We start from the raw sequence: 25,991 nt of genomic DNA on the forward strand, positions 1-25,991 counted from the left end.
AAGACGAGAAACATTTCAATAAAAGCCGTCTAAATATACGATTTTAGGTTTTTTCTCTTTTTTTTCTTGACGAATTTTTTTTTTCTTCTGGCATATAGAATATGATTTATTAAATAAATAAACACGTTATTTCCATTTAATTTCACATGGGTATAAGTTATTCGCAGTAAATGGTGGACAGTCAGTAGACTGGCCATCCGGACCCAGTTTTAACGAAATAATAAAGATATGCTTTTATATATGACTGTCATGTTTCTTTCTTTATAATACGAAACAAGGACTTATTAAATAACTTGGAAGAATATTAATAGCAGCCCACTTCAGGTTGCAACCCATAGCTTTATCTCTCTCTCTCAAATGGAAAAACAAATCAACATAGAGAGTAGTGTTTCTCATCATCAAGACAATGTAACAACCTCCGCCGTAGCCGCTGCAACGTCTTCGTCGCAATCTTGGTCATCCTCCAAAAGATCGTTAGAGCAAGACAATGAACCTGGCCTAAAACGGCGGAAGAGCAACGGTGGAGATGGTAACGAGACTCCTACGTCGTATAGAGGAGTAAGGAAGAGGAGCTGGGGAAAATGGGTGTCGGAGATTAGAGAGCCAAAGAAGAAATCAAGAATATGGCTTGGGACTTATCCGACGGCTGAGATGGCAGCTCGAGCTCATGATGTAGCGGCTTTAGCCATTAAAGGCAGTTCTGGTTTTCTCAATTTCCCTGAACTATCCGGTTTGCTTCCTCGTCCGGTTAGCTGCTCTCCTAAGGATATACAAGCCGCAGCTGCCAAAGCCGCAGAAGCCACATGGCAAGAACCGGTTATCCATGAGAAACTAGCCGAGGAGCTAAGCCATTCTGAGTTGTCTACGGCTCAGTCTTCTACTTCCAGCGGTTTTGTGTTTTCTTCGGACACGTCCGAGACTTCGAGTACGGTCAATGAGAGCATCGAAGAGACGGTGTTTGATTTGCCGGATCTTTTCACAGGAGGGCTTATCAACCAAAACGACGCCTTTCGTTACTACGACAGCACGTCCACGTGGCAGCTTTACGGAGAGGATGGGGTGTTTCGGCTTGAAGAGCCGTTCATTTGGCTAGATGACTAGAGTTCCCTTAATGCACTATGGTTTTAAGTAATTTTCACTACATATCTTTTTTTCTATATTTGAGTATGTTAATAACTACTTTGTGAACAAAAATGAGCTCCTCTTGAATAATTGTCAGTGTTTCAAAATTGAAGTAATGTAACTGAATTTATTGTGTCAGTGGCAAAAACGTTATTTAGCGTAAAAATAACGAGAAGACAACGTTTGTTGATAGTGACACACTCTCTCGAATTTTGAATTTTTTTCTTGGATTCTCGTTCACCACTAGATTTAGAGAATTTTGTAGAACGTAGACGAATTTTGACTTCAAGAGCCAAAGCATCCCCTTACGACACATGTATTAATCTCCACTTAGCTGTCTTTTTTTTTTTTTGAACACTCCACTTAGCTGTCTAAGACGTAACTAATCTGTTGTCGACATTTATATTAGTTTAGTGGTAATCTATTTAATCTCTAGTGCTTTCTAAGTTTGACTAGAGAAGATTTAATTATATTAGTTTAGTAGTAGTGCAGTGAAATTTAGTTATGAGTATTAGAAGTATGTTAGTGATGTACATAACGCATACTCATGAACTAGCTTTTTGGAAGTGAATTAGATCTATTGATAATATTATTAGAGTCTATAGTGTTTATATTTTTAACCTAGTTAGTGTTTGCAGTTTATTTCGTGACAACAATCTTTCAACTCATTTTTTTTTGAATAATCCGGTGTATCCTGACATCCATTAAGGTGAATCCAGACCAACGGCGAGTATCCGTATCAGTCTACATTATCGGCCGAAGTAAGCCTCAGTCACCGAATGAAATCTTAATTTAACCTCCTGTGGTCAGCCGGGTTCGAACTCGGATCTGTATTAGGGCCGAAACTCCCTTAAGACTATTGAACTATTCTCGCTTGGTCTTTCAACTCATTTTATCATGAATTTTGTTTATTAGAGGATTCTATTCGTTGCTCAAAAAAAAAAAAGAGGACTCTACTCAGGGATTGGTAATTGGTAGAAGATGTCTTCTTCACAATTTATATGTTCTCGAGAATGTTGATAGTGCTCCCTTAAATTTTTGTGGATCTTTGCAAATTGATTCTCTCTATGGCATCAATGTCTTAAACTTCCATCAACCTCCAAGTTAAAGCAATTGCCTGGTAACTTACGTTTTTCTGCGTCTAGTTTCAATAAATCTGTATCGTGTCCTATCTATCCTTTAGCAAAACAAAAGAGGTTGTCATTTGTGTAAAATAATAACATGTTTGTATCTCCATTTCATTTGATTCACTTCGATGTTTGTGGTCTATTCTCAGTAAATTCGGTTGAGGGGTTTATGTATTTTTTTTACTATAACTGATGACTGCACTAGAATCACATGAGTTTTTATGTTATAAAATAAAAATGATGTTTGGACAGTATTTCCTGCTTTCATTCAGCATGTTTCATGTCTTGACTCAATACAACTTTGTCATCGAAGTCATACGTAGTAACAATGCACATGAACTAGTTTTGAGTGTGAACTAAATTCATCAATAATAGTATACATACTGCAGTAGATATTATTTTTGAATCCAAAAATCATATAGTAGATTTTAGAAGGTAATTAAAATGTTGGATAAAAGAATATACATACTTTTTTTAACTAAAGAATATACATACAAAGAATAATTATTTTGTAAATCGAACATCTATTATTCTTAGATAAGCATATCACCTAAAAGTTTAAAATGTCATTGCAATAAATCGGCCCGTTTCTCCTAAAAACACAACACGGTTTTACTCAAAACGTTTTTTTATTTATAAACTGTCAATTATATTACACATTACACATGTTTGAAGTTTCAAGTAACGACAGTAAGCTTATACAGCATGTACCATATATGTCATATCTAGTGTGTCCATCGACATTGATGAGACGATGATTGTAAATTTGAAAGTGAAGGAGACAAGCTTTTGATTAAATTATAGCTTTATTATATTCAGAGTGGGATTTGGGAATATAACATGACTCACATGTTCATCATTGCACTCTTTTTCTTTTAAAGTTATAATAAGTTAAATAGCCTTTCACTTTTTTTTTTCATTTCCATTTCTTTAATTTTCTTGAAAGGTGAAAGGATATATGCTATAACAATGGGAATGCTTTTGCCCAACATTTTGCTTTATCCACTGTTATGAGGCATAACACGACTGTTATGGATTCCCAAACACAGTACTCATTGGATCAAATAAGAATAGTAACAATAGTAATAAAACAGTGCATATTTGATTGAAATCTTATAAAACTCTTAACAATTTACAAAATCAATCATTATCTTCTTTAAAAGATTTAATGCATGCCATTGTGATTAGCACCACATAATATACCTATATAAGAAACAAAATAATCTAACGACACCTTTAGAAATGCGAGAATTCTGTAATGTATTCAAACATTATATAAACCAAACTTCATTCGAAGTTTCGAAGATATATTATACATTGATTAGAAATCGTAATTTGACTCAGGAACAGGAAAAATCTTGTTGAAAACGAGTGATATTCTTAAATATACAAAGCAAATCTATGAGCATATATGTATATTCTTTTGGTAGACTTATGAGGCCACTAATGAAGAAACATATAAAGATAGTGGATGCAGTAGTGAGCTCACTATCACATTATTTCTACATGCATTTTAAATTTGTCGTGTAATTTATGTACCCTTATTCTATTCTGTCATGATGTCAAGGACTGAACTGAATGTATGTAAGATATAAGCTTCTCTTTACCTTTTTTTTTTTTTGGTTTTAGGCTTTTGGCAATGACATAAGTGTCTACTATTTGATAGCAACTAACCTTTAAATTTTTGCTACAAAAGTAACTAATATTATGAGGCTCTAACCGTGAGATTCTTTTGATAATGGGCTCCTCAGCCGTGAGTTATATATATATAACATACCTAATCTTTTCGATTCTTATAATTTTAATGAATGATTCTGATTATTGTGGATATATATAAAAATAGCTGTATCTGCCTCCACACGAATCACTCGACTTTAGAGAATACTATAAATCAAAACTTACAAATGGAAATTTTACAAACTACAAGGAGCTGAATTCGTATTGGCATGGTGTTATGCACATAAATTAGTCCAAGAATTATTATAAAACACATCTGTATAAAACATGAGATCTCTATCTTTGGAATAAAGTGGGCAAAAAGAAAACAACAAGCAAAGCGGAAAGAAGAAAAATGAAAGCAACAACAGAAGAAAGAAAAAAAGATGAAAGATTCATATTGTTCGTTTAGTAACATATTCTCTCACATCTCTACCAAAGGGAAAAACAATAGAGCATGTGGGGAAAACTAAAATTGCCTATGAAAGTAATGAAAGCCACAAATTAAAACCAGTTGAAAATAACTGAAAAAAACTTAAATAATTATATTCTAATAACTACTAAAACAAGAGTTTGAAACATAATAAATTGTCTTCTTCTCTATAGTTGTGTGTGCGTGAAGAAAACATAAAAATTTCTAAGATCACATACTTTGGTTCTGAGTTCTGACAAATTCTAGCTAGTTTTTTTTTTTGACTAAAAACTCTAGCTAGTTTATGCCAACCTTTATCTCCTTCATAACAGAGTAAAGTAAACAAACCAAAATAAGATGAGAATTACCTTTCTCTTTATAGTAATCAATGGTTTTAGTTTATTGCTTGATGCTTATAAAAAAGAAGTTTCAAGGCTAAGATGACAGTGATACATCCAAAGATCTCATTATATGTCAGAAGTAAATATATTATAGAAGGTAACTAAATTCTTTATACGTTCCAGCAACATAAAAAGATTAAAATTCATTAACACTTGTTTGTTAATGCTATTTTGAAAAAAAAAAAAACTGGCTTACTACTGAAAATAGCCCAAAAACAATCAGCGTTAACCTCTAAAAGGCCCATATAATATTGGGCCGAGCCTGAAAAAGGAAGAGCGCTATAATCATATTTCTCAGACGTCGTTTCTTCCCCCAAAAACATCATTCCAGTCGCCGCCGAGCACCGCCGTATTGCTGTGTAAAAGGGTCTCTCTCTCTCTCTCTCTCTCTCTCTTTCAAAGGCATAGACGGTAAAACCCTTATCATTATTATCTTCATCGTATGTAGTATTGTTCTTTAAGTTTTGACTAAAAAATCAGAACAAGTGAACTTAAAGTTTTGATTTTTATTTTGATTGTTCTGAAAATAGTGTTTTTAGTGAAAGCAAATAATGGAGGGTAGATTGGCTAATATGTGGAGGTTGACGGTGAACGAAACTAAGTTCGTTGAAACCGCGTTGCAATCTGAGCTCAGAGCAGATGGTCGTGGTCTTTATGATTACCGCAAGCTTACTATTAAGTTCGGCAAGTAAGTGTTACCTTCTAAAGGTGGCTCTGATGCTTTTTAAGCTTAGAAAAGACTTAAACTTTCCTTGTGGGTTCTTTTTTTTTGTAACTAAAGAGTTTTTTTTTTTTCATTTTGTGTGAATTAAACAGAGAATATGGTAGCTCTGAAGTTCAGCTTGGTCACACTCACGTGATGGGTTTTGTGACTGCTCAGCTGGTACAGCCTTACAAAGACAGACCTAACGAAGGCTCTCTGTCTATCTTCACCGAGTTTTCTCCCATGGCTGATCCATCCTTTGAGCCTGGTCGTCCTGGCGAATCTGCTGTGGAGCTGGGACGTATTATAGACCGTGGTCTAAGGTAAGTCTCCATTTTTCAAAACGAGTCTGGTTGGAGTAAATAGTAATGGTAAGATTGGTAAATGTATTGGTTTGCAGAGAAAGCCGTGCGGTAGATACAGAGTCACTCTGCGTTCTAGCTGGAAAGAAGGTCTGGTCTGTTCGCATTGATCTTCACATCTTGGACAATGGAGGGTAGGTTTTATTGGTTCATTTTGAAGGTTCTCGTTATAAGATGATCTCTTATTTGTGTTTTTTTTCTTTCTAATCGCTCGTCTTTGTTATAGGAACTTGGTCGATGCTGCGAATATTGCTGCGTTAGCGGCGCTTATGACGTTTAGAAGACCTGACTGCACTGTAGGAGGAGAGAACAATCAAGAAGTTATCATACATTCACTAGAGGTTAGTCTTACATCTTGCAAGAATCTGATTAAAGTCAGAGAAGTAAGTTCTCAGCTTATAATGTTTGTTTGCTTTCTTTTGCAGGAAAGGGAGCCACTCCCATTGATAATACATCATCTCCCCATAGCCTTCACGTTTGGATTTTTTAATAAAGGCAACATTGTGGTAACAAAACTGTGTGTGTTATTGAGTCTTTTGCTTTGTTTATGAGAGATAAGGAACGGGGTTTTGTGGTGTTATTGCAGGTGATGGACCCGACTTATATTGAAGAAGAGGTTATGTGTGGGAGAATGACTGTGACGGTCAATGCTAATGGAGATATATGCGCTATCCAGAAACCAGGAGAAGAAGGCGTGAACCAGAGTGTAATCCTTCATTGCTTGCGTCTTGCTTCTTCGAGAGCTGCTGCAACTACAAAGATAATCAGAGAAGAGGTAAGTAAGGTTTTTGCCAAATCCCAAAGCCTTTTTGATACGAAAAAAGATTCACATTTTTGGCTTTGTGCATTGTGTTTCTTGGTGTAGGTTGAAGCTTATAACCGTGAGAAGAGCTTACAGAAGGTGAAGCGACGTCCTGCTTTGGCTAAACCTGAAGTTTCTGGACCTATTGTAGTTGTGAAGGAGGGGCATAAGATGTCTGCGGATGAGGAAGAATCTGCAGAGATGTCTCGGGAACATGTTGAAAGATTAAACCTCTCTTCAGTTGAACTAAAAAGCAGTAAGGAACAAGAAGCTGCTGCTGCTGCTGCCTCTCCTGGCAATTTCAAAGGAGGTCCATCAAACTGGTAAAATCTCAAATCTCTTTGTCATGATCACGTAGATCATCTTACCAGACATCTTGAATCTTTGTTTGTGGAACAGGGATCCTTACACTGAAGCTATGGATGTTGATTCACTGAAAGCTTCTCTTGCTTCAAAAGGTTAAAAGTTTTCTTTTACCTTTTTTTATATTTATTTTCGATTGCTTCTTCCTCAAGGCGGAACTGAAACTTGTTCTGTTTCTTCTAATGCCAGGAGATTCAGTGACTAAGTCACCAATCAAGAAAAAGACGAATGATTCTGGAAATGTGCAGAAAGAAATAGCAGAAGATTTAGAGATGAAAGATACAGGTGAAGCTACAAAACTCAAGACTGGAGAGATGACACTCAAAGATGCTGTCAAACCTAAGAAGAAGCGAAAAAACAAAAGCAATTAAGAAGGTCTCTTGTTTTAAAATTTTTGGTATTAGAGGAGGACCAAAGCTAAAGCAAAGATGGGTTTGTGTGTAAAAAACCCAGTAGTGTTGAAGTTACTAAACATTCAATTTTTTTTCTGACACCTGAGAATGGGAACCCTCTTGGTAAGACAGAGGTTGTGACTTGTCTTCGCTGATGACTTGGCCACTCTTTTGGGGCTTATGGGCCGATTTCGGGTTAAATGTGATTCACCGGATCCTTTAGTCTGGGCCTCCTGATAACCAAGTCGCTTTACCAAATCTGATATTACCATAATAGACTTACCTTTTTCTGGTTTGTCCTACTGTCATGTCTGTCTGTTGCTGTGGTGACGTAATGACCTACCTTTTGGGGGTACGGCTAATGGCTATACTTTTTAACTAGTACATAATGATAATATCTTTTCTTTTTACCAAGGATAATAATTTATTCTTTTGTCAACACCAAGGATAACAATAATATCATGAACTTGAGAAATATCTTGTGTACAATTAAACAACAGAATTGCAAAAAACAAAAAAAACAATTAAACAACCGAAAATATCGGCCGATTATGTGATGCATTCTTATTAAAAAAAATAAATAACATGTATTATCACTTGTTTAATTAATTAAGCGGTACTTTTAGTACCAAAAAGAAATTATAAAGGAGAAAGGACGTGGGACGAATTTGAGTGGTAGAGAAAGAAGGTGTGGAAGCTTTTAGTTTTCTTGCATCAATCTTTTTATTTATTTATCTATATTATATAGGGAATTTTTTTCTTTTTGTATGAAGTTTTTACTATTTAATTGTATGAACAAAAATTCTACGCAGTCAAAACTCCAAAAGCCTAGTGGTTAACTAATCAAATATAATAAAAAGATTTAGTATATTTTAGTATATTGGCCCAGACTCTCATCTTTCATTAAGTCGAGTGCATTTTTATAAGTACTCTATGTATGGCTCGTCAAGTGCAATACAAAAACTAGCAAGTACTAAAATAACTATCCACACTCTCATGCCATCTAAAATCTTCACGAAAAACTCGTTTTCTGTCATATCGATCTTACCAAAAAAAAACAGTGCTGATTACCATAATACCCTAGATTATTTTAGTTGTTACTCTTATACGAAGCCCTAGTTCAGGTATTTCAAAGTTTTGGCGTTGTCACGTAATGACCTCCCCCTCTAAAGCAATGAGGACCCTTTTTCTTGCTCATAATAATATCATGAACTTGGAAATCTACATCATATGTACCGATAAACCCAAAATTTTCATGTGATTATGTGAGGTTTATTTAAAAAAATAAAAAATAAAAAGAATTATGATGCTATTCGACAAGAAGTCAGTCACATGTTTATCACTTGTTTAAGCGGTATTGTTTTAGTGGCAAAAGGAAAATTAAAGAGAAAGGACGTCGAACGAATTTGAGTGGCATAGAAAGAAGGTGGCAGCTTTTAGTTTTATTTATTTCATACTTTATTATAATCTGGTCCAAAAGAGGAAACAGGACATGGCTAAAAAAATGCATTAACTTCTCATGATGAGTCTCAGCAATATAAGTGGATCGATGTTCGTGACACTGCTTTGCTTGTGACTCAATTCATGTAGTTGTGAAAACAAGATTTACCCTTCCTCTTGCACAGCACACGGTGACAAACCATGAAGAGCTTGATTTTTTTCTATCGGAGTTGAGTTTATGCAAAAACAATATTATACCATGCAAATTTCTAAGTCATCTTAACATTTTTACCAAAAAAAAAAAAAAAAAATTCTAAGTCATGATGTCCAGGAAATGTTGGTATCCTAATATTTATGTGAGAATGATATGAATTTGATGACTTGAAATTTTTTTGAGCTAATAACAGATCTAAATTCTCAAGTAGTAAAATAACCATTAAGTGGTAGAGCCACATCGAAAATCGATAGCATATATAAATATGTCTTTGTTACATGTCTTTACACAAGCTTAAAACTATAAACTATCAATGAGGACCTTTTAATATTATAACTCCAGATTATTTACATACAAACTAACAATCTTTGGAACTTGTTTTTTATGCTAATCTTTTTTTGTTGCGTCATAGGTCGACAAACGATTTGCAATAACCAAAACGATCAATCTTTAGAACATGTTTTCCATGTTTTAATAAAAACTTATTAATCTGAAGTAGACAATCTGGCTTTAAATATGTCTAATATGAATCCCTCACTAATTGCTTAAAAAAAATAATACAATAAATCGTTGTCAAAAAAAATATTAATGTTAAGATGTTCGTGAACTCTGTGGTATCATCAAATGCAAATCGAAGGATAACAACAAAACACAAAATTCATTGCTAATTAACCAAGCATTCAACCCAAAGATACTTAAAATTTATTTGAAACACTCACTAACATCATCATATATCCTTAACATACATAACTCCGCAGGTACGTTACATTGCTTCTCACACATGGCAACATCTACAAAACATCCCTAATTGTATCTTACATTCATGCGTCTTATTATCATCTCAGATCCTAATAAACACTATAGCTATAACTCTCTCAACTCTTGGTTATTTAAAAAAAACATTACTAACACATGACATCCTTGAGAAGCTTGTACCTGCGAGTGGCCGTTCTAGGAGAAGGTACACCAGTTTTACCCTTCTCGGCTACCGGAGTTATACTACTACTTGCAGAAATCTGGTTAATCTCTTGTTGTTTGATCTGGTTGGCTGAAGAATATTCCGACCGGTACGATCTCTTAGACGATCCACCGCTAACACCGTGCTTTGCTCCTGTTCGACTCTTCGCTTCATATTGACACCAATCGCAGATCTTAATTGGATCACCTTGCTCTTTATAATAGCTACTACAGTACCTATATCACGATTATCATGATGATGATGATGAGTTTATGTACATATATATATGGTAGTTGTTGAAGCAGTTCTTGTCTGGTTTGACAATATAAACATCCTATATGTATCATATATGCATGCTTGTTATTTGATGTATGATGATCATCTGCCTAAATTGATATGTACATGATGAATGCACGCGGCGCAATCTCACCGTCGACTGCTATTAAAATCTATTATATGTTGTTAATATGAATGACGATGATGATATTACACACATATGTTATGGATAAACGACAAATATGTAAATACTTACGAGTGTTGGAAGCGATTAAGGCACTTGCTGCAGTGAAAGAGCTTGTCGAAGAAACCCACATCACCACACATGCAACACACTTTTCTTTGAAGATCCACCATTCTTGTCTTCCTTAACTAGCAGAAGATGGAGAATATATGACGGAGAGGAGGAGATGTGAGAATGAGAGAGAACAAAAGGGAAGAACTGATGCTATAAGGAAAGAAGAGGAAAAAAGAAATATAAATGGTTTAATCTAAACCTTTTTTATTTGCAAGTCGGTCCATAAGTAATATAATATTTTCTTTAGAAAATCAAGAAAGATATAATTAATAAAAATATAATAGCGTAATAAGGCAGGTAGAGACCGCAGGTTGCTTTGCAGTCGTTTTCAGTTGAGCTTGGGAGGTGTAGAAACAAAGAACCTTAAATATAAAAATCGACGTTTACAATGACAATTTTACCCTTGTATCCTTATTTGCATTATTTGTTGGAGCCATTTCTTTATCCTTTTTAGGGTTTTCGCAGAGAGGGAAACTTGTGGGATGTCACTTCTTTGACTTTATCTACGTATATAGAGAGCGTGGCAGACACTCCCGTTTTGGTTAATTAAGCATCACAAGATACAAACAAATCACACAAATTTTTTGCTTAAACTTTGAAGATACAAATCATACAATTGCATATTATTGTTTTACATACTAAAATAAATGTTGTACTGTTTTTTGTAACCGATTATAAATGTTGTACTTGGTGAACGAGAATCTGATATCGTCGTGAAAATGAACTGCATGAAAATTGAAAAACATTTTGACCAAAAAAAAGTATTGAAAAACATGTAAATATATAAATAAAACTAATGGTTTTAGTCTCCTAGATTGATAATTATTTGTATCGATACGTTTGATTACCTTCACTTTACACGGTAAGCTTAAAAATGAAGAATTGTTTATTTAATATATGATATGGTATCAAATATAGTTGTGCAAATTTAACAAGATTTTGATTCGTTAGCAAAAAAAGTCGATACTTTTATTTCATCTTCAAATAGATCTACTTTTATAAATCCATGTGTTTTGTAGACAAATGCACTCACAGGATAATAAATTCGAAGATAGACTAGTCAACAAGTTCAATTTCTCGTGCATTGCATTAATATCTTAAACAAACTTTATGGAATCCTAACTTATAGATGATAGATCGTTTACCTTTTATATACTAGTTATATAAAATGTAACTTGTGAAACTTCTGGACAATATATATTTAAGACCAAGTTACTAGTTACTACATACACGATACATTACGTACATCATTTCCAGAACACTGTACATCGTTTCCAGAACACTGATTTAATTAAAATCCCATAACGCGTGCCCGCGTGTATAAAGCTATGTTATATAGTATATAATATGTGTATATATAACCTTCCACTAGTAAAAACCCGTGTGCCATACACATTTTATATATGCAACTAATGAGCATATTAACATACTTAACTAGACGACGTTTATAATTGTGATTGGTTCTAAGTTGTTGGAGACTTTTATAGATTATCAAACTGACATATACACACGACAGATTACTATAAGTTGATGAGTGGAGCCCAATTTTTTAACTGTTCTTGGGAGTATATTTAAATTTGGAAATGTAATATTGATGGTAAAACGTATTCATTTAAGAAAACCAGCCAATTCCAGAATCATGCTACAATAGTGCCAGTCAACTCTGACAACATTTTTCCCAGTATGTTACGCAAGAAAACAGAACACGTCTAACGTGTTCGTACAAGAAGAAAATATCATAAACCCTAGACTTCAGTTCAGATGTAGATTATAGCTTTAACTAGTTTATGTATTAAGATATTTTATATTTATGTAAGGGTTGAACTAATACGATTTTAATTAGAACAACAGTTTTGAATTTCTAATTCGAACAATAACTCTCAATTGTGTACTTTTTCATTTTATCTTTCTGAACATTTAAACTAATTTATTTCTAATGTGCAGTGTACTGTATAAAAGAAATTTGTGTTTAATTGACTACTAGCTATCTCTTGCATTTTTCGTTTAGTATTCTAATTTTTATAGTATAATTTTTTTTTTGTCAAACTAAATTATAGTTTAATTTTTTTAATTTTTTTATAACTAAATTATAGCTATATAATTTAGTTTCATCTTTATACCAAAAAAACAATAGATGGACGTTATAAAAGAGAGTCTGGATTTGTTAAGAGTTTTAAAAGTTTTAAGTGCTGATAAGTATGTATACCAAGAAGGATAGATAGTCTAAGAGAGAAATTCTAGTTATTCATGAATATTTTATTATATCATAAGGAGTTTATTTTATTCCAAAACGCGGATGCGTGTACATTATATAAAGCGTTAAAAATGTCACGTAACTTTTTTTTTGAAAGAAAAATGTCACGTATTTTTTACGAATAGTTAATTAACTGAAGTTTATACAAGTAAAAGTTACTGAAAGAATACATTTGAAGTGCCTTGATATAATACCTCTAACACAGTACTTGTGAGTTTGTATTTTGTTCTTTGGGTTAAGTATATTATACTCTTTTTTATCACATGTATATTATACATATAACATATCCATGGATAAGTTGTAGAGAAATACATTGAATAATTTTGAGAAAGTAGGAATATTCGTAACTCCTCTTAGAGCCTAGAGGCTATGTATTTGAGAGGCCATGTAGATAAAATTAGATATGTACATGAGGACATTGAGGAGGAAGACTCTCTGTTCCATGCTTCGCTCTTATTACCTTTAAGGGGACCATTTATCTGAACACATTTTGTCCATTCATCTCAACCTTACGCGTGTCTCTGCGTAACACATGCATCGAAATATCTAAAAAGCTATATAGCGTTGTCTTAACGGCAAGTTCACTACAAGTCACAGCGCGTGTCCCCACTCTCCCAACCTCCGTGGCTCAATATCGGCGATGGATGGGTCCGGCGAAATAGTGGCGAGGCTAGTGACCGACCGTTCACCCGATTCTTTGTAGGACCCCCTTCCACTTGTTATCATCTCATCCATAAGTTACTGACACCATCAATTTCTGTCTAAATATTCTAGAAACATTTTCATCAAAGATTTGGTTAACCTTAACCTAAACAAAATGATTCGATTCATTGCTTACCAGCATAATTTTGAGTGGTTGGAAGGAACGAATAAAGTCCATTTGAGTAAAAGTTGTACTTAAAACCCAAAAAATAAATTAGTAAGTCAAATCCAGGTGAATTATGATAAAGGAAATCCATAATTTTGTAATATTAGACTGGATATTACCTTGCTTCATATTACCTTGCTTCATGCTACTTTATCCCTAGTGTATCTAACTTCAATAATGGGTTTAAGATATAGACTTCACGGCCCAATTCAAGCCTTAGCTCAGGATTGTGGCCTTTTGAATTTGTCATGGTGCGTCAATCATTGCCAGACCGCAGATTTCGAACGCACCGCAACGTTCCTAATGGGATGGCTCTATACGATGACTGTAAGTGTTTTCCGTCTAATGTCCGACACATTTTCTACGCCATGCATTTTCCCCAAGTGGTCGTTGTCGCATTCTATGGAGACTAGGCTCCACGGCCCATGATTGTATACACAATACAAACACATAAACCCACTCTATATCATCTTCCTGCTAGCGAATCATCCAAACCGTTGAATTGACGTTAAGGAAGAAACCAAAATCTTGCGTGGCTAAATCATCATGTACTTGTGTACTTCACTGGGACATGGCTGCAGCCTGCATATGCCACAAATTAGACGGAAGATTTTTTTTCTTATATGATGATTAGTGTATGTAAGTAGGAATCAAGAAATCAATCTCCCTCTCTCTTTTTGTATGTTTTTGGTTAAAGATCTTTTATATTTTTCGTATGTTAGTACTAAATGTCTCTCAGGGATGCGTAAACAACCACAAAACTGATCACTATGTTCATGTTTACACTCCCATGAATTAGACACCTCGTGGAGGCAAAATTAGGACGGTTAGGATAACGAACTTTTAAATGCGGAGCAAGAGTGTTGGCAGATGTATCAATTGACTCAGGTGGATTTTTTTGTAAAACTTTTTTTTTTACTTGTAAAAAAATCTTTTTTTTAATCATACAAGTAAAATGTTTTTTTACTTGTATGATTCTTTAGAAACTATGAAATCTTGTAAACTTTAGCTAAATGACCTTTATAATATATGCTAATTTCAAAATTGGCCCCTTTAAAAGTTTTGTCAACCTCTGCCATTGGCTGACGGGCGAGTTGTTAGTGGCCAATAATTTCCTAGTTGATGGCATTCCTCTCTGCATCTAGCACTCGACTCGGCAAACTAGGCTAGTGAAGTTAGTTGAAATTATACTGGCTCATTTAATCCATCACAATATCACATCTTAAACTTCAATTGATCGGATTCGGCTCTTACCGCAAGCTAATGCCTTTTTTGGTTTAAAATCACTAGCTATTATTATAGTCTTTAAAAATTCTGCGATAAAACATGAAATATCCTCCATACACAAAACAATTTATTCGCATTACAGAAGAAAAGGGGGACAACAAGGACAGAGGATGAGCATAAGGTCATCATATTTGCATGTTAATCGTCAGAAGGGTAACATTATCTCAATTAAACTAATACTTATTTACTTAATTAAGAGGTGATTAAGTGGTGAATAAAGTACGTACCTAACGAGCTAACAACAAATAAAATAACATTAGCTTGTCATTATGGGCACATGAGGTCGCACGTGTTTGCTTTGGGATCACCGCCTCACGTGATTCAAGGAAGCTAAATGAACCAAAAACAAGGAATTGTTGAAGTTGAGCACGACGATAATATTCGTATGTATCGTCAAACGAATAATCAGAGGTTCTTGTTTCGCAAAAAGGGAATAAATTGCAAAGTAAAACCACTATGAAAGCCTCTAACTATATAAAGAGAGCTTCGGGAGAAAGATGAGTGCACCGTACGTTGATGTACCGAACCATGACATTCAGGGCCCACTAAGCACCGTCACATTCTCAATACTCTCGTTTTCCTCGCTCAGACGCATAATTCAAATATGTTTGATTTGTTGCAAATATTTTGTATTTTATTTAGTTTGTTAACACTTAACAATACTATATTTCTCTTCTATTATAAAGTAATTTTGTAATAATATTAAATAAAATTTAATCTAAAATATCAGTTTACGTTCTTTTCTTTGAAAACTAATTTATATAAATTTATAATTCTGTCTGGTTTCTAAGTTTCAAATTATATTTTTTTTTAAATGCTGAAAGCTTATCGGCCGCTGATGCATATGTTGTTGCTCAGTGCTACGGTTAAGTGCGTATATGAAATTAATTTGGGAACTCCTGGAATTCAAACTTCTAATTCATCAAAAAAAATATAACATAAATATTAAAAACTTTTCGCTATTCGTCTTTACAACTTGTGACCGGATAAGGTTGAACACAAATTACCTTTTCGCAAGAAATACTATACAAATTTCCCTATGTAACTTTTGCCTACTTGCGACTAAAATCTTTTTAACAACGAAGAAAATATATTATATAGGGGTCTACGAAAGGAACCTTCTGAATGGGACAGAAGTTGCCAGTTACTGTTGTCGTAGTAAACTAAATTATAAAAGTTGAACAAAGCAATTTATCTCAGTTGGCTCCTTCTCCTCTCGTTCCGTGCCATATTTGTTTTTAGAAGTGAATGTGTACAGGCGAACCCCTTTCTAGCAAATGCTTGAATATATTGCAATCGCCTTATACCATATTACACTATTGAATAACGTATTAAGCGATATATGTTGTAACTAAAGAAACCTAGCTAGCATTCTCACGCTCCAATACTTTCTTTCACGATCCGATACTTTCTAATCTATATTATTAAAGTTGAAGTACAAATTGGAGATGTTTGGAAACAAGGATAGTAGAATAAACGAGATATGTTTGGAAACATGAATAGTAGAATAAATGAGATATGTTTGGAAACATAGATAGTAGAGATATGTACTTTTTTTTATTTACATATTTAGTCATTGTATTTTTAATAAATTAATAACATATGAGAATTGTTTAGAAACATGAATAACATATTTAATATTTATTTTTATTTAAAAATTTAACCATTGTTTTTACAATAAATTAAACAACCTTATTTCTATATTTCTTTTTATTTACAATTTTATCACTATATTTACAATTATTTATGATAAAAATAAAAACAAAAACTGAAATATAAATAGTATATTATATAAAACAATTTTTAAAAACAGTATTATTACCTTATTTAGTTTAGTCAAATATAAAAATTTCAAGAGTTCAATTTTCAAAAAAAATAACATAAAATTAATAATAATTCATAGAAAACTAATACAAAAAAAAAAAATTTGAAACATGGATAAAAGTATATCAGTTTAAAATATACAAAATGGACTAATCTAATTACCTAAAAACATTGTTTTGTCTAAAATATCATAAAATAAAATTTAAATTTTATATACATATTTCAAATCAAAATAATAATTTAAAGTTGATTTATATCAAAAATGATTTAAAATATGCATATATTCAAAATTTTATTTTTACTAAAAATATTTCCCAATAACCATTATTAAAAAATGTTTTCAATAAATATAAGAAAAATACAACAAAAAGATTAATTTCATATACCAACTTAAATTGTGGTTTTAATATTTCATATTAAACTTTAAGAATATAATATATGTGATTATTTATAAGATGATACATATAAAATACTATTAATTATATGATTATTTATATGATGAACCAATACAATTAATTATATGATGACATATATATGATACATAATACTATAATAGTGACTAGGGCTGGGCGTTTAGGTATCCATTATGGTTCATTTCGGATTTGTTTGGGTTTTAGATTTCTGGGGTCAAAGATTTCAGCTCCATTCATATATTTCTAAATTTCAGTTCGGATTATGACTAGGGCTGGACGTTCAGGTATCCACTCGGGTTCGTTTCGAATCTGTTTGGGTTCTGTTAATTCTGTTCAGGTATTTCTATATCAATTAATATATAAATATGTCACATTGTTTAAATAAAATATCAATGTAAAAATATTGTACAGTTGTATTCTAAAATCATTTATTTTAACAACAAGCCATATAAATATGTTAATTGGAGAGATAATAAAACAAAACCAGAGAAACACTCTATGTGTCGAATTTATTATAAAAAATGTTTTACTAAGATAAATACATTTAATAATTACAAACAAATAATATATTTTATAAAAATGAAAATAATACCCGCACTTTCGAAGCGCGGATCAAAATCTAGTACTAATTAAGAGTAATACCCAAAACATAACATACATTTTTTTTTGCTAAAAGAAAAAAACATAACATACATGTTCTGAGATTTCATAGTCGGCTAATACTTAAAGCTTATAGCAATTGAAATCTTCTATAGGAAATAAATTCCTCTGTAGAATTATCCGCCTCACTTCTCGGGGTTTTACCTTCTTCATTTTCATAGATTCTTCTTTTCATGAACTTTTCATCTTAGAGGCACGTGAAGGCGAGAACGGTCCTCACATGGAGGCACGTGGTCTTGCTGATTTATCTTTATTTTTCACTGGTATCTTTAGCTTCAGAACTTCTATATGGATAGGCCAATAATTAAAATTGTCGGCTCGTATCCAAAAATCACTAATTTCTCGGCTGAGCAACTCTATTGTATGCACCAACAACTCCTTTCAACACATAAATATTATAGGTTAATAGTGGACTACACAGTCCATTCTGGTTTGATTGGATACTATAAAAACGTATCACGCCTATATCTATTACAATTTTTTGTAAACTCTTGTTAGTATAAACTATTTTCCTTCTTGTTCACTTGAGACTTTTAAACGATAACTATCTAGAAATTTTATTTAGCAAACTATCCAAAAATAAAACGAGGTATATTATATAGCATGCAGTTACTAAACACAAGTGAACAGAACTGAATAAATAAAAAACAATAATTAAAATTGTATTTTTGCATACATATATATACACACACACACAACACAACTACTGTTAATTTAAGAGAATTTACATTTTATCATTTTGAATGACAAAAACTTTTGTTCGTATCAATGGGATGAAGGTTTGTGAAATACACACATATCAATGGGAGCGCTCAGTCAATTTACATTCGATTCGGTCATATAGAAGTACAGATCAAACCACAGGGAAAAGAGTCAGTCAATGTTCAAACCTTACAAACCATATATACTCTTTAAACATACGTACTAATATGCGGTACAATTTTCGAAAAAAGAAAGAATAAAACAAAGATGCATTTCAGCAGCAGGTTTATTGGTCGTTACCAAATTGGTGTAAAGTACCTAATCAAAATCGTGGAACGTATAAGCATGATGTGCTATCTTATTCACCACGCTGTTATAAGTAGTAACTATAAAATGAAAAGAAGAAAGAGATATCAAGAGACGAGGTTAAAGTTCTAGATTCTTGTCGACAAGGGTTGAAGTTCGTACCATGTCACTAAAACTCGAAGCAATATGGTATCCGAAGATACATTGTTGATAGAATATATGATCTGGTTGCATATACACGTAATATGTATGATGTATCCTTAAATCCAATTTAGTTATTTTCTTAGATTATATATAATTATATATAACAAATATATAGTTGTTGCTAAAAACAAATATATATATAGTAAAAGAATACTCCCTCCGTACTTAAAAGATCTATGTTTAGAAAAAAAATTACTTTAAAAATATATATTTTTCATATTTTCAATGTATAAATTAAATGTAAATTGTAAACTTCAAAAAATATAACTGCATTTATTAAAATTATATTGGTGAAAACTTGTTAAAAATAATAGTAGTTGATTATGAAAAATAATGTATTGGTCACTAAAATCTGATATATTTTCTTAATAAGTGTGAAAATTCTAAAATATAGATTTTTTAGGAACAGATGAAGTATATTATTAAGCACAAATACATGTATAATTCTATTTTGGCCGAATATGATAACAATGTTCACAACAACTGGTTCCCTAATTTTATATCATGCATGTGTCATGTACATACGAGTAGTAATTTAATTTAAAATAAGAAATTAATAAATATAGAAGCAATGCATGAAAGAGACATGAGAAGAAGATAAATGATATGAAAAAATATACACAAAAAAAGAGGGCCATGGGAATTTATAGAACCAAAGTGCAATGCACTTCGGATCGTCGGTCGACTCATCTCCTTGATTGTCTCCATCCTTTTTCCCATCTCCCACTACATTAATTCGTACCTTTTAAAATACTATAAAAATTTATCTCCAGTAGATCAAGAAATATTATAAAACCTGTTTCATGGAATAATGAAAATATGCTAGTTCGATAAAGCGAATGGTCTGTTAAAACATTTTAAGCATGCCCTATTCAACAAGTATGGAAATCACTCGCCCATCTCTGTTAAGTTGTTTATATCACAAAATGCGAGAAAATACTGTAAGCATAGTCGTCACTTGGCCCGGATGTTGCCCGATGGTTCTCCTTGGCAAATTTTAGTACAAATTAACATTATTTGTTTTCTTTTAAAGACACATTTAAATACAAAAATTTATCATAATTAATAATCTAAGGGGCGAGTTTTAGTCTCGTATTTTCAGTGATTTCGATTTTTTTCTAAAAAAATCAACAATTTTCTAAATCTTTCTGTTTGAAAAATCAATATTCCGAAAATGTAGAAAACTAGATTCATCTTGTGTTTCTTTTTTTATTCGTGAAAGTTCAAACCAATTTTTTTTAAATCAAAACTCTAAACAAAGTCTACATTCACACACGGTTTGTTAATGCTTTTATATTTACTTTTGTTAAACAATCTGAAACTGAGAATCCAAGTGTTGATTACAAGATTAATTTGAATAAAGTTATCTAATACACAATACTAATAACCATTTTCAACGGTTGATGATAACCACTTGAAGGTGAAGTTTACTTCGTTGCTTAAAATGTCGGTTTTCTTAAATCATCAACGGAATATCTAGTTTTCTCGATGATCTCTTTAAACTTGTGATCTTCACTAATAGTTAAACGGCGAAGGAAAGGAGGTTTAGGGAAATAAACTGTAGGGAAAGCCACTAACCTTGCTAAACCAACGAACGCCAATAGCCGAGACCAACACAAGGGCCACACATCCAGAACAAAGGCGGGCTGACTGCTGAGGTGTGGCAACAACTAGAAACAAGATCTTCAGTTCCTGCAAAAAGGCCTTGTTTTAGTAGTTTTTTACTGAACAGAGCAAATAACACAAACGAATAAATTTGATTTAGACATTCATAACTAATATCATTTCGTTTATACAGTTTCCGCTTTCTTAATTTGTTGAACTCACACGAAGTATTGTCACCAGGGGTCACTATGCATTGGAGAGATGTAAAACATGGTTGTTTTTTTTTTTTTTTTTTGAAAAAAGTAAAACATGGTTGTTGTGTTATCTACTCAATGAAAACACATCCATCGCTCATTGCGAAATAGATTGCTCTCATTCAATCAAAAAGGGATTTTGTATATATTTTTAAAACTTAAAATTCGTTTGTATTTCGTATAAATATACATAATACACTAATTTTGTTTAGCGATAATAAATATATTTTGCAAATAGCACATGCATGCTCAAAGAAAATGTAGACAGAATTAAATTAAAAGTCGATAAAAATAAAATAAAAAAAAGGGAAGGGGTCAGGTCAGTCTCGGTGCATGTTAACTCAATGCACGTTCTCGTCCCTCCCGTCCTTTTCTTAAACTCTTCCACACTTCTCACTCACTCTCTCTATTAAAAGCTCATGAACCAGTGACCACTTACTGAGTGAGCAAGTCCGAGTTCTATCCGAGTCAAACCCCCCCGAGTCAAGTACTAATGGACGTCTACGGCTTATCATCACCCGACCTTCTTCGTAGTATCGACGACCTTCTCGACTTCTCCAACGACGAAATCTTCTCCCCTTCCTCCACCGTCGCCTCCTCCGCCGCTTCTTCCTCGGAAAACCCTTTCAACTTCCACGCTTCTCCACCTCCTCCCCCTCCTCCTCCTTCTTCTCTCCTCACCGATTTCACCCACGATCTCTGCGTTCCCGTACGTTAACTTCAATTCCGATTCTCAATTTAGGGTTTTGAGTTTGATTTTGATGTTCTTCGTATCGGAGTTTGGTTTACTCCGGTTTACTCAAGCACTCGGTTATGTGTTGGTTAATTGTTTTATTTTATTTTTTGTGCAGAGCGACGACGCAGCTCACCTCGAGTGGCTATCGCGATTCGTCGACGACTCCTTCTCATCAGACTACCCGGCGAATCCCTTAACCATGACCGTCAGGCCCGACGTGTCATTCGCCGGAAAACCAAGAAACCGTCGATCGAGAGCCCAAGCGTCTCCCGTGGCGGCCGGGACCTGGGCGCCGACGCCGGAATCCGAACTCTGCTACTCCGTCGCGAAACGTAACCCTAGCAGGAGACTGGAAACGGAATCGACGGCGGCGGATGGCGGCGGCGGCGGGGGGAGGAGGTGCACGCACTGCGCGTCGGAGAAGACGCCGCAGTGGAGGACGGGACCGCTCGGGCCCAAGACGCTCTGCAACGCCTGCGGAGTTCGTTTCAAATCGGGGAGGCTCGTGCCGGAGTACAGACCGGCGTCGAGTCCGACGTTTGTGCTGACTCAGCACTCCAACTCTCACCGGAAAGTTATGGAGCTCAGGCGACAGAAGGAGCAGCTCGATTCGCGTTTCCAGCCGCAATAATAGTTCGCGTTTGCGTCTTTACGGTTGGTTTCTTTTGGAGGGTTTTTGGATGTCACGGAGTTTGGTGACGTGTCGTAGTCGTGACGGCGATGGTCACGTGACCAGATGGAGAGAGCTTAAGGGACTAAGTATCATTTATTAGTTTGAAATCCAACTCTGCTAATCACGTCATTAATTTTTGTTAGTAGTTATTCATTTGAATTTTTTTTTCTGTCAACTGGTTTTTCGTCTCTACTTAAAAGTTATATGCATTAAATGATTTTATTGGCTGCATTTAATCTTCCCCCTTTCAGTTATAAAAGCCACTCAACTACCACAATTGACTTTTGATATATGTGACTTGCGATATTAATTTAAATCATAAGTTATGCTGCATGATATTCATGTATACACGTATATGCTTAATTTTTATTTTCCAAACACATACATGCTTAACAAGTTGTTGTTTTCTTAAATTGAGAAAAAACTTGCAATGTGAAGAAACTACTCAAAGAGAAACGATAAAACTCAAGAACGTGAATATGAAATGACTAGTGATGACAAAATCTAAACAATAATAAAAAAATGAATAACTTGCTTTTGCTTGCTAGCTGTGTTTCTTTTCTCATCTGCTCTTGACAAAGTAGAGTTTGCCCACGACATGAAGAACAGCAACGAAAGCAATGAAACCAATGGCTCATGATAAGAATAACATTGGGAGATATCTTAAGACTCAGGAGCATCGTCTGTGTAGAACTGAAGCATTGATCCGTCTCCTCCTCCAGAAGCTCCACCACCGGCGCTGCTGCTGCCACTTTTCCTCCTCCACATCTTGCAGTTGCAGCTGCACTTCCTCTCTGTGGAGCTCCACCATCAACCATATTTCATCACTTGTTGTTTTCTCTAACTAGAAACAAGATAGATTGGATGGTAAGTTGGTAACATGGAATGAGGTAGAAGAAGTCTCCTCAGCAAATCTTTATATATCTATAAGAAAATTAAAGATGAAAAAAAATAATATCTAAATAAGTCCTACATAGCTAGATTGTCAAATAGTTTTTTTCTAAAGCTATGATAAATACATCTAAGTTACCTGAAAGATTTGAATTCTGTGTTAAACAATTTAGCGCAATAATATCCCTATTGCCACCCAGATTCAACTACTAGATGATCGTCATATCATTCTTGATAATTTGATCCATTACCATTTCCATTCAGCAATCAAGATTCATGAAAAAAACTCCCAAGCGCATTACTGAGCATGTAACCAACATTGAGTATGCAACTCGAGAAATCAACTACGAACTGGAAATTCCACAGTGTTATAGCTAACGAAATCAACATCTTGATCAGACGAATGCATTACGAGATCATAGATTCTTCCATCTCAAAACATTTTTATTTACATCCTAAAATGGGCATCTTTACAGTTACAAACATACTAAGATTTAAGCAAATGAGGTACAACCATTTGATTAATAGCTTGGAGTCATCGGACACACAGCCAAGTTGTGGGCGCAACTCCGGATCCATCTCAAAACATTACACGACCTAGATCGTATTCGTATATCTCACCTCTGATTCGGCTTACAAAATGTTTTTCGTTGATGAACGCAATTTGCAGAATCTACCGTTCGTTTTATGAATGGGCTTTGTACGTTTCTATACTTGTTCACGTAACAGCCAATGGAAAAATGACACGTTATCCTTGAAACTTAAGATATCCAATTCGCGATTGACACGTAGTAGATATATCATGTTACCCTTATTATTGCCCTTTGGGCCCTTATTAGTGCAGTGTGCACGTCTATGCTCTTTTCTAAAATCAATTTATCAATCAATATATATTGAAGCCACATCTTGTTTATAAGAAGAAATAACTTGTTAACACCAAGCCCATGTTTTTCTTTCTAATTATTAGGCCAGGCTTGTTGACTACTGCCAGTCTCTTATTAGGACCATAAACTGTTTTTTGAAACACAATGACATACAGTTTACTTACACCTATATACTTGTTAAAATTTTGAAAAACAAAAGAGAAGAAATTTGAGACTCAGCTAAGGTTACGACAGGACATTTTAAAACTTTAGGGATGGCTAAAGCAGAAGTTTGATGTTAGTAATCAAGTATGAAATGGAGTTACGATTAGGTTTAGTGAAATTAATCATACAATGTTATAACCACCTAATTTTTTAATATATATCTATATCTATATCTGTATATACTATCCCAATAGGAATTCTGCTCTTTGGTTTTCAAGTTATTTATAGCTCATAAATATTGAAACAGGATTAATAAAATTTATATCACAACATTTAATTAAAATATGTTCTACTTTCATTGAAATCACTAGTATTGCTTCTAAACATCTTGATTATATAGTCCCAAGCTCATTTATATTTAACAAACTTATTTAATTTAAATATATTATTCATAAAACAATTTAAAAATATACTACACATAGAAAACATATTTATATCAGTGTCACTAGTTAACACACATAATCAATTAAAAATTAATGAAAATTTATATTCTAAGATTTTTTAAAAATCTTCACTTACCTAAAAAAAAAAAAAATACACATAAATCATATAAATAAACAAAACATTTGTAAAGTTGCTAACAAAGTTTTATATTTCGTATTTTTAAAGTACGGATCAAAATCTAGTTATTTGTATATAATCAAAACAAAAAGTTTGGTTATAAAAGCCAGTTGTAAATTTGCTTCCTTGTCTAACTGATCTCCATTTTTTTCCTAGAAGTTTTTAGTTAAAGATGTTTTCTGAGTTTTATATGATTGATTAAGAAAACATATTCTTAAAATTAAAAAAAAAAATTTGCTTCCGGGGGGTATTAACAGAGGAATGCAAGCAGAGAGACTAATTAAGGGCTTGATTAGAATGATCTGTAGCTCTATATATTTTGTTATAGCTTACATTTTTTGTTATATAATCAATGCTGTAAATTTTTCTGATGTAGGTATTAAAAAAATTTGCTGTAGGATTTTGTTGTAAGTTTAATAAATCTATTTATTCACTTTTAGATTTTCTAGAATAAAGATATAAATATCCTAAGTATTTTTATTTTTTAATTTGATTTTCAAACCAAATATTAGATAAATTGGCTATGAAAATATTCTATATCACTTCTTAAGCCAAATCATCAGCTAAATCAAAAGTTAAGAACAATAACAAGCTGTTTGCAAAACATTGGGATAGGATGTGTCAACATCCCTTCCTTAATGTTACCCCCCAAAAATCATCCCTTCCTGAATCGTCTTGCGAAAGTGGTGTTTTTCATAACTCGATTAATACGTCGAAAACAGTATTGCTAGCAAATAAATGGAGGTGTGAACTGTACAATTACGCTCACTCCAGATCAGTAAATAGTTGTCTGAACCTAGTTTGCTCAGAAGTGCAGATTCACTGATTTAGAGTTAGTCCAACCGATCGTTACCTCCCACGTTTAGAAGTGAGTTGGCTGAAATCAAATCTGCCGGGACCAATTCTCATCCCTTGCATATCCACATTGATTTATACCCGGTTGTAAATATGAAATTAAATAAAGATTGTGATTTCAATTAATTAATATGTATTCACTATGTTTCTAAATAAGTATTATTTAGACATTTTCACATAGATTAAATAAGTGACGGAAATATACATAATTTATTACTAATTAT

At 33.4% G+C, this 25,991-nt stretch overlaps 4 protein-coding genes, 1 long non-coding RNA gene and 1 pseudogene across 7 annotated transcripts; 3 read left to right on the top strand and 3 right to left on the bottom strand.

The window, feature by feature from the left end:
• Positions 1-263: 263 nt before the first annotated feature.
• On the top strand, positions 264-1,317 carry LOC108859403 (ethylene-responsive transcription factor ERF035). The gene has a single exon (XM_018633301.2). It carries the CDS (start codon positions 358-360, stop codon positions 1,099-1,101), a length of 744 nt encoding a protein of 247 aa, XP_018488803.1. The 5' UTR covers positions 264-357; the 3' UTR covers positions 1,102-1,317.
• Positions 1,318-5,032: 3,715 nt separating this feature from the next.
• Positions 5,033-7,555, top strand: LOC108805290 (exosome complex component RRP45A). Of its 3 annotated transcripts, none has more exons than XM_056986361.1 (10): positions 5,033-5,145; positions 5,309-5,466; positions 5,595-5,804; positions 5,882-5,977; positions 6,070-6,184; positions 6,269-6,349; positions 6,430-6,618; positions 6,709-6,968; positions 7,045-7,103; positions 7,198-7,555. In XM_056986361.1, exons 2-10 carry the CDS (start codon positions 5,330-5,332, stop codon positions 7,377-7,379), a joined length of 1,329 nt encoding a protein of 442 aa, XP_056842341.1. In that variant the 5' UTR covers positions 5,033-5,145; positions 5,309-5,329; the 3' UTR covers positions 7,380-7,555. The 3 variants fall into 3 exon arrangements, with proteins under 3 accessions (XP_056842341.1, XP_018432801.1, XP_018432802.1); XM_018577299.2 differs by having other exon boundaries at positions 5,035-5,189; XM_018577300.2 differs by having other exon boundaries at positions 5,084-5,189; positions 5,318-5,466.
• Positions 7,556-9,691: 2,136 nt separating this feature from the next.
• Positions 9,692-10,753, bottom strand: LOC108805291 (uncharacterized). The gene is made up of 2 exons (XM_018577301.2): positions 10,545-10,753; positions 9,692-10,248 (listed from the first exon to the last, which is right to left on the bottom strand). The coding sequence occupies exons 1-2, from the start codon at positions 10,643-10,645 to the stop codon at positions 9,960-9,962; spliced, it is 390 nt and encodes a 129-aa protein (XP_018432803.1). The 5' UTR covers positions 10,646-10,753; the 3' UTR covers positions 9,692-9,959.
• Positions 10,754-12,990: 2,237 nt separating this feature from the next.
• On the bottom strand, positions 12,991-15,497 carry LOC130512741 (uncharacterized). Its single transcript, XR_008946330.1, has 4 exons — positions 15,223-15,497; positions 13,828-14,290; positions 13,679-13,736; positions 12,991-13,610 (listed from the first exon to the last, which is right to left on the bottom strand). It is a non-coding gene; the product is annotated as an uncharacterized LOC130512741 (long non-coding RNA).
• A 5,764-nt stretch (positions 15,498-21,261) lies between these two features.
• LOC108857724 (GATA transcription factor 4) lies at positions 21,262-22,603 on the top strand. Its single transcript, XM_018631735.2, has 2 exons — positions 21,262-21,672; positions 21,815-22,603. Exons 1-2 carry the CDS (start codon positions 21,457-21,459, stop codon positions 22,328-22,330), a joined length of 732 nt encoding a protein of 243 aa, XP_018487237.1. The 5' UTR covers positions 21,262-21,456; the 3' UTR covers positions 22,331-22,603.
• Positions 22,604-22,733: 130 nt separating this feature from the next.
• Positions 22,734-23,980, bottom strand: LOC130512410 (protein transport protein Sec61 subunit beta-like; annotated as a pseudogene).
• Between the last annotated feature and the right edge of the window lie 2,011 nt (positions 23,981-25,991).

Source organism: Raphanus sativus, chromosome 5 (genome assembly GCF_000801105.2).
Source record: "Raphanus sativus cultivar WK10039 chromosome 5, ASM80110v3, whole genome shotgun sequence".
Classification (NCBI taxonomy): Eukaryota; Viridiplantae; Streptophyta; class Magnoliopsida; order Brassicales; family Brassicaceae; genus Raphanus; species Raphanus sativus.

Coding starts and splice junctions, on each gene's coding strand:
- LOC108857724 (XM_018631735.2), top strand. CDS start 21,457: ATGGACGTCTACGGCTTATCATCACCCGACCTTCTTCGTAGTATCGAC. Junction 21,673..21,814: donor CCCACGATCTCTGCGTTCCC/GTACGTTAACTT, acceptor TTTTTTGTGCAG/AGCGACGACGCAGCTCACCT.
- LOC108805290 (XM_056986361.1), top strand. CDS start 5,330: ATGGAGGGTAGATTGGCTAATATGTGGAGGTTGACGGTGAACGAAACT. Junction 6,185..6,268: donor TTATCATACATTCACTAGAG/GTTAGTCTTACA, acceptor TTTCTTTTGCAG/GAAAGGGAGCCACTCCCATT. Junction 7,104..7,197: donor AGCTTCTCTTGCTTCAAAAG/GTTAAAAGTTTT, acceptor TTCTAATGCCAG/GAGATTCAGTGACTAAGTCA.
- LOC108859403 (XM_018633301.2), top strand. CDS start 358: ATGGAAAAACAAATCAACATAGAGAGTAGTGTTTCTCATCATCAAGAC.
- LOC108805291 (XM_018577301.2), bottom strand. CDS start 10,645: ATGGTGGATCTTCAAAGAAAAGTGTGTTGCATGTGTGGTGATGTGGGT. Junction 10,249..10,544: donor CTTAATCGCTTCCAACACTC/GTAAGTATTTAC, acceptor ATCGTGATATAG/GTACTGTAGTAGCTATTATA.